We start from the raw sequence: 8,565 nt of genomic DNA on the forward strand, positions 1-8,565 counted from the left end.
GTAGTTGAAAGCAGCTATCAAATCCCCCCTCATTCTTCTCTTCCGCAGACTAAACAATCCCAGTTCCCTCAGCCTCTCCTCATAAGTTGTGTGCTCCAGCCTCCTAATAATTTTCGTTGCCCTCTGCTGGACTCTTTCCAATTTTTTCACATCCTTCTTGTAGTGAGGGGCCCAAAACTGGACACAGTACTCCAGTTGAGGCCTCAGCAATGTCAAATAGAGGGGAATGATCATGTCTCTCTGTCTGCTGGCAATGCGCCCACTTATACAGCCGCAAATGCCATTAGCCTTCTTGGCAAGAAGGGCACACTATTGACTCATATCCAGCTTCTCGTCCACTGTAACCCCTAGATCCTTTTCTGCAGAACTGCTGCCTAGCCATCCGGTCCCTAGTCTGTAGTGGTGCATGGGATTCTTCCGTCCTAAGTGCAGGACTCTGCACTTGTCCTTGTTGAACGTCATCAGATTTCTTTTGGCCCAATCCTCTAATTTGTCTAGGTCCCTCTGTATCCTGTCCCTACCCTCCAGCGTATCTACCACTCCTCCCAGTTTAGTGTCATCTGCAAACTTGCTGAGGGTGCAATCCATGCCATCCTCCAGATCATTAATGAAGATATTGAACGAAACTGGCCCCAGGACCTACCCTTGGGGCACTCTGCTTGATACCAGCTGCTAACTAGACATGGAGCCATTGATCACTATCTGTTGAGCCCGACGATCTAGCCAGCTTCCATCTGTCAACGTTTTTTCTCTCAGATCCATAGCTAGGGTTGTGTTCTTTTTATATTTTTTGCATTACAGTATTGCCTAGCAGCCCCACCCAACATCAGAGTCCCAGTGCTAGGCACTTTACAAACTTACAATTAGAGACAGTCCCTGCTCTGAAGAGCTTACAGTCTAGACAAGACAAAGGGTATTTTGGAGCAAAGTGGAGGGTGAATTAATTTGCTCAAGCATTCAGTCAAGCCAACCAAGCAGCAGATCAGTAACAAAACTGGGTATAGAACCCAGGTCTCCTGACTTCCTGTCTAGAACCCTATCATCTAGACCATTCATCACATAACTTCATTTGCTTTATATGTTGAATGAGTGTAAATTATGCACTGCAGGATGGAGAGAATTTTGTCCCAAATTTCAAACCCACTTGAAACTTTTAGGAGTCTGTTTTCAGGATAGTTTGGAAATTGGAAACATTTTGATTGACAAGTGACTTCCCTTTCTCTATTAATACAAACCAATTTGAATAGAGTAGAAGGCCAAGCAGCACTACAGAAGGAAATAGGAGAGACAATAATGGAGGAGGGACAGCAGGGTGCAGACAATGAGTGGTGGTGAATCTGTAAAAAGAAGAGGGCCTTTATAGCACTGGAAAGACCTAGGGGGGAGGAGAAAGGAGGGATTGAGAAGAGTCCAAAAGGGACACAGAATGCAGAGAGGGTGAGAATGTACACGAGACCTGTAGACATTCTAAACTTTTGAAAAAAGAACTGTCCAGCTTTCTGCTAAAGTCATGGACTGTCATCAAGGGATAGGAATATAAAATATCTCCCCACTCCATTGAGTCACTCAGAAGTTAATTTTTTTTTCAGCCTACAAGACAAAAAGTAATGTATGTATTTATTTCAGAAAACACATGGTTTTACTGCATTTGTAGTAACTTCCCCTGAAAAAGAGAAGTGCATTATGTGTCATGTATTTAATTATGTTTTCATGACCTCTGGTCATTATCAAAAGTCATTGTGCAAAATGTCACATAGTAATATGACTCATCTGCTTAGCAACAAGAGCAGGAGAGTGTATGGGTAAAAATAAATGTATTCATTTTTAAACAAAACAAGAATTCATAGATCCAGGCCGGATTTTCTTTAAATGATACAAGTTCTTCTAGCTAGAATCCTACTACATGTCTTTAGGAATAATAATGTACAGTATCCATAAGTGAGCAGTAGGTGAGTATTATTTATGGGTTACAGTAGTGGAGACGGCATCAGAATGTCTGAGTTCCATACCCAGCTCTAAAACTGACTTGCAGTGACCTTGGGCAAGTGATTTCATGCCACATTTTACCCCTCTGTAATATGGGGTTAATATTTATCTACCTTAAAACAATGGTGTGAACTTTAATTAATTAGCATTAATAAAGAGTATGAAAGGATCAAATCTAAGTGCAAAATGATGTTACAGTATGTTGCTCCTTCTTGCAGCATTAAGAAATTATGAACAATAGTCTATTGAATAATATATAGACCAAATTCAGCATTGGTTTAACTGGCCCAAATTCCATTGAAATCAGTGGGAGCTTTGTCAGACTGTATCCTGTCTGAATTATTACTTAAATTGTCTGTACACTTTACTGCGGTGAGTTAATTCTTCTCCTGGTGCAGGTTGTTTGTAAATAAAAGACAAACATTAGAGAAATAAAAATAACAGGTGTTCTTTTGTGAACAGCACACTAGTCATTAGCACATATGAAGGCAGTAGGTCTACTGTATTCTGTACAGACATGCAGAAACACAATGAGCATAATAGTCCCTGCACTAAAAGTTGAAGAGTCACCTGGCTCTCATGCTACCTATTAAGAAGGATTTGAGAACTCATTGCTAAAAACAACCGAAGTCACTATATTCCTCTTCACTGCTTCTAACTCTCTAACTTCTTGCTTTTGTGTAACATGTTAGGGGTTGAATAAGGAGAGTTCCTTTGTGAAGGTTCTTGTCTTCATCCTGGGGAGATGGGAAAGAGAAGCTGTTTCTCCACACAGATCTTTATTAATAGTAACTAATAAGATTCATGCTCCTGTTACGACTCCTGTCTTGATATGGGTTTGTAAAAGCACCCATGCAGAAAACATGGGAGATAGTGTAGAGAGGCTTCATAGCAGCTGATACGGGCTGTTCTTCATGGTTACTGGGAAGTTCTTGATTACAAAAGCACTGCACACCTATATTAGTTTCTTCTTCTCCCTTTCAGAAGTGATCAGTGAAAGGACTTGGAATTATCATAGTAAATTATAGTGGAGATGAGCTCAGGCAAACCATGGAGCCAAACATTTTCTGGGGAAAGTCTGGATCTGGATTCTAACTTTATGGCTTAGTGGATTCTCTAAATTATAGCTCTATATGCTACATTATTCCACACAGTTAATTTTCCTAAATGACATAGCGTAAAGTTGCTAATAAAGGGGTAAGAGTTTCACATCATGTTACACAGCTAAGTAATTATTTTCAGTATGAGATACAATTAATAGTATAATTTGAAATATGATATGAAAGACTTTTCTAGCCAAATAAATAGACTGGGGAATAAACAAAATCAGCTTTCTTCAAGCTATAGGCCAAGGAAGAAGAAGGATAACATTGTGAAGGCAACTTCTGTATGAGATCATTTGGCTATTCTTAGTTTAGGCACTCTTGCTGTTTTTAGTATGTCAAGTTCTGTTTTTCTAATGTTCTTCTTGTACAGCAAAAGCACTGCGGCTTTTCAGGAACCTTAGGAATGTAGAATCCATGTATGTGGACTAGTGGTTACAGCAGACATCTGGAAACCCGGATTATTCAAATTCAGCCAGAGACGCAATTTGCCCATGATCACAAATAGCTTCGATTTTCTTTTACCTCAGACAACTTGGCTGTAAACTGAGTAAAAAGTAGGACTGCTTTGAAAAATAGATTCTGCACCTGAAGATGAGTTGTCCTGCTTAAGCAGGTTTTAGAGAAATATTTGCTTGCTTCATATTTAGAGCTTTGCAAGCATATTTCAAATGAACAACAAAATGTGGCTTTTTACTAGTTGCAGTAAAAGCCATTTGGATCTGACAATATTTAGATAAAGCAGGAAGTGGACAGGTGTCGTGGTGGTGGGAGGAGATGAAGGTCAAAGGACAAATTCCACATGCTGTAGCATACGTTCTTGATCTGGTTCTCACATTGTTCACACTTGCAAACCTGGAGAGAAATGTTGCTCTACCTCTAGAAAGACATATTGGGGCCTGATCTGTAAATACGTACTACATGAGTAGTGTTGACTACCAACTGTAGTCCCCTGTAGCAAAACAGGACTATGCCCTGTAGTAACAGGCACTATGTTCTGGAGTAAATGTTAATAGGAGCTGATTCTGCCGCTCCCCCTTACTTAGGTTGTTCAGAACATTTCTTATGTAAATAGTCTTCTGGACCTTGATCACACCTTCTGTGGAGGGACCCTAGGAGGAGATCTGTTATAATCCATTGAAAATGACCGTGGGGCCTACCTATGACCTTGTGGAACCTGGGGAATCTGGGATTGGCTAGAGCCTGCTTCTGCACTGGTTCAAGTTACGTAATTCAAGTTACATATCTTGAGTGTTTTGAAATAGGTTTGCAAATATATCCACAAAGCATATAAATCAGTCCATTTCTGGGCTACATTAGTGACATGGAGAATCTTGTAATATTGTCACAAGATCTTATTATATTGATAGTATGGTCTTGTCAGACCTCATGATAATGCCATTTTGTCCCACTGTACAAACTTGAGCCATTTGTCTGATCTTGAGAGCTCCTGAGACCCCACAATTCCCAATATTATGTTTTGAAACATAATTGCAAAATTACATTGTCACCATGCAAACTCATGCTAAACTTTATCATTAAAAGTATTGTATATTGTTGTGCAAGTTTTATATATTTAACAAAGCACAGAGCAGCTTTCAAAATGTTGCCAATGTGGTAAAAGAGTAGGATTGATTTCCCTGACATGGTACATATAGTACGCTTAAATATTCATAGTCTTCAGCTTGCAGTACAGTATCTTAATAATGAAATATTTTGAAGAGGGAATGATGCTGTGAAGCTTGTGATACCGCTAATGGATTTGAAGAGGATGCTAATGCATTGTAGAAGGAAGTGAATTGAGCTCTCGTGTGTAAAGGAGGATTATAAAATATAATTATGAAAAAGCAACAGTCACAGGCTTGAAGAAGTTCTGTTGATGTGTGGCTGCTACAAACGACTTGTTTTGTTGATGAGAAAGAAGACTAATATGGGTATATACTGCAGAAGCAATCTTCTCTATGAAATAACATGGAATGTATTCTAGAATAGCCATTTTGTGAACTATGAAGTGAAAATTTAATGGAGTAAGACTGATATTGACAAAACCCATGCTGCTTTTCATTTGGAATAACAGTTGTCTACAAAAAGCTAAGCTTTTACGTCAAGAACTGCATGAAGGCTTTGGGGAAAAAATACAGTATGATATAGCTGTCAAACTGGAAGAAAACTAGTGGTTTTCTTTTTAAGGAGCTAAAGGGAACCAAGAAATTAAATAATTTATGGTATCCAGCTGGGTATCAGAGAAGGATCTGAACATTTTTGAATACCATTCTCTAGTTCAGAAGAATGAAAGGTTTGTTGTTATAAATTGTAAGTACCATTGATTTGAATGCCCATAAATCAGCAAACTGGTGCGTGAATAATGCTGCTGAGTGCTGCTGAATATTAGCCATTATCACACTCACTGCTTCAGGTATCTGTTTTGCTATTCACACACTAACTTTTTACTTCTGTATGAAATAATTATGGTTCCAGTCTCACAAAAATAAATGTAAGGAGTCTGAACTCAGGATATCGGTAGTGAATGATCAAACCCGTATCTGTCCCAACTTGATTGGGAATGTCCTGACACTGCATACATGTGCACAAGTCTACTTCCAAAATCACAAGAGAGCCCAAAACATTTGACTAAATCTCATGACCCTTTTTAATATGGATTTGATTGCACTATTCCAAGTATGTGTGGGGTGAGATGGAATTGTAGCAAAAGGTTATGGTGATGGTCACTTTCAAAGGGCCTGAGGCTGTGTAGGATCTGGTCCTAAAATGATCTTTTCTCAGGGAACTTAGGGAGAGAGCTGGGAGCAGTTCTCGAGCTGCCTCTTTTTCTATCAATGAAAAGAATGAATTCAAAATCAATCTGAAGTTGTGTAAATGCATGTGTGCACAAAAACTGAAACATGTTGAACATTTTAAAAAATAATCTATGAGGAATTGCGGTGTCTTTCCGAAAGCTCGTGGGGGATCATTTTTCCAAGATCTCTGCCTGGAGGAGCCCCAGGTGAAAGGGAGATCAGACACCTCAGCTGGATCATCCACCCCACACTCTGAGGCTCGGGTGGACATTCTGTGAGTGGGTCCACACATAGCCCTGGTCTACACTAGGACTTGAGGTCGAATTTAGCAACATTAAATTGATTTAATCCTGCACCCGTCCACACCACGAAGCCCTTTTTTCGACTTAAAGGGCTCTTAAAATTGATTTCCTTACTCCACCCCCGACAAGGGGATTAGTGCTGAAATCGACATTGCCGGATTGAGTTTGGGGTACTGTGGATGCAATTAGACAGTTTTGGCCTCTGGGAGCTATCCCAGAGTGCTCCATTGTGACCGCTCTGGACAGCGCTCTCAACTCATCAGCAGAGGTGACCAGGATGGAGTCCCAGAATTGCAAAAGAGCTCCAGCATGGAGCGAATGGGAGGTACAGGATCTGATCACTGTATGGGGAGAGGAATCCGTGCTATCAGAACTACATTCCAGTTTTCGAAATGCCAAAACCTTTGTCAAAATCTCCCAGGGCATGAAGGGCAGAGGCCATAACAGGGACCCGAAGCAGTGCCGTGTGAAACTTAAGGAGGTGAGGCAAATCTACCAGAAAACCAGAGAGGCAAACGGCCGCTCCGGGTCAGAGCCCAAAACATGCCGCTTCTATGATGAGCTGCATGCCATTTTAGGGGGTTCAGTCACCACTACCCCAGCCATGTTGTTTGACTCCTTCAATGGAGATGGAGGCAACATAGAAGCAGGTTTTGGGGACAAGGAAGATGATGATGATGAGGAGGAGGTTGTAGATAGCTCACAGCAAGCAAGTGGAGAAACTGGTTTTCCCGACAGCCAGGAACTGTTTCTCACCCTGGACCTGGAGCCAGTACCCCCCGAACTCACCCAAGGCTGCCTCCCGGACCCGCCAGGCGGAGAAAGGACCTCTGGTGAGTGTACCTTTTAAAATACTATACATGGTTTAAAAGCAAGCATGTTTAATGATTAATTTGCCCTGGCATTCGCGGCTCTCCTGGATGTACTCCCAAAGCCTTTGCAAAAGGTTTCTGGGGAGGGCAGCCTTATTCCGTCCACCATGGTAGGACACTTTACCACTCCAGGCCAATAGCACGTACTCGGGAATCATTGTAGAACAAAGCATTGCAGTGTATGTTTTCTGGCGTTCAAACAACATCCGTTCGTTAGCTCTCTCTGTTATCCTCAGGAGAGTGATATCATTCATGGTCACCTGGTTGAAGTAGGGTGCTTTTCTTAAGGGCACATTCAGAGGTGCCCGTTCCTGCTGGGCTGTTTGCCTGTGGCTGAACAGAAATGTTCCCCGCTGTTAGCCATGGGGAGGTGGGAGGAGCTAGCCACACAGTGGGGGGAGGCAAAATGTGACCTTGAAACGAAAGCACATGTGCTGTGTATGTAATGTTAACAGCAAGGTTTACGTGAAAGAGTGTACCCATTGTTCTATAAAATGTGTCTTTTTAAATACCACTGTCCCTTTTTTTTTCTCCACCAGTTGCATGTGTTTCAAGGATCACAGGATCTTCTCCTTCCCAGAGGCTAGTGAAGATTAGAAGGCAAAAAAAATGCACTCGTGATGAAATGTTCTCTGAGCTCATGCTGTCCTCCCACACTGACAGAGCACAGACGAATGCGTGGAGGCAAATAATGTCAGAATGCAGGAAAGCACAAAATGACCGGGAGGAGAGGTGGCAGGCTGAAGAGAGTAAGTAGCGGGCTGAAGAAAGGGCTGAAGCTGAAAGGTGGCGGCAGCATGATGAGAGGAGGCAGAATTCAATGCTGAGGCTGCTGGAGGATCAAACTAATATATTCCAGCATATGGTTGCGCTGCAGGAAAGGCAGCTGGAGCACAGACCGCCGCTACAGCCCCTGTGTAACCAACCACCCTCCTCCCCAAGTTCCACAGCTTCCTCACCCAGATGCCCAAGAACGAGGTGGTGGGGCCCCTGGCCGCTCAGCCACTCCACCCCAGAGGATTGCCCAAGCAACAGAAGGCTGGCATTCAATAAGTTTTAAAGTTTAAAACTTTTAAAGTGCTGTGTGGCCTTGTCCTTCCCTCCTCCACCACCCCTCCCAGGATACCTTGGTAGTCATCCCCCTATTTGTGTGATGAATTAATAAAGAATGCATGAATGTGAAGCAACAATGACTTTATTGCCTCTGCAAGCAGTGATCGAAGGGAGGAGGAGAGGGTGATTAGCTTACAGGGAAGTAGAGTGAACCAAGGGGCGGGGGGTTTCGTCAAGGAGAAACAAAATAACTTTCACACCATAGCTTGGCCAGTCATGAAACTGGTTTTCAAAGCTTCTCTGATGCGCACCGCGCCCTCCTGTGTTCTTCTAACCGCCCTGGTGTCTGGTTGCGCGTAACCAGCAGCCAGCCGATTTGCCTCAACCTCCGACCCCGCCATAAACGTCTCCCCCTTACTCTCACAGATATGGCAGAGCGCACAGCATGCAG

The 8,565-nt window shown here is 42.4% G+C and overlaps 1 protein-coding gene across 1 annotated transcript; it reads left to right on the forward strand.

Annotated features, from left to right (window-relative positions):
- The first annotated feature begins 6,262 nt into the window (after positions 1-6,262).
- Positions 6,263-8,165, forward strand: LOC142070804 (uncharacterized). Its single transcript, XM_075124770.1, has 2 exons — positions 6,263-7,022; positions 7,601-8,165. The coding sequence occupies exons 1-2, from the start codon at positions 6,467-6,469 to the stop codon at positions 7,816-7,818; spliced, it is 774 nt and encodes a 257-aa protein (XP_074980871.1). The 5' UTR covers positions 6,263-6,466; the 3' UTR covers positions 7,819-8,165.
- Positions 8,166-8,565: the final 400 nt, after the last annotated feature.

The sequence above is a fragment of the Caretta caretta genome, chromosome 2 (assembly GCF_965140235.1).
Source record: "Caretta caretta isolate rCarCar2 chromosome 2, rCarCar1.hap1, whole genome shotgun sequence".
Classification (NCBI taxonomy): domain Eukaryota; kingdom Metazoa; phylum Chordata; order Testudines; family Cheloniidae; genus Caretta; species Caretta caretta.

Coding starts and splice junctions, on each gene's coding strand:
- LOC142070804 (XM_075124770.1), top strand. CDS start 6,467: ATGGAGTCCCAGAATTGCAAAAGAGCTCCAGCATGGAGCGAATGGGAG. Junction 7,023..7,600: donor AGGCGGAGAAAGGACCTCTG/GTGAGTGTACCT, acceptor TTTCTCCACCAG/TTGCATGTGTTTCAAGGATC.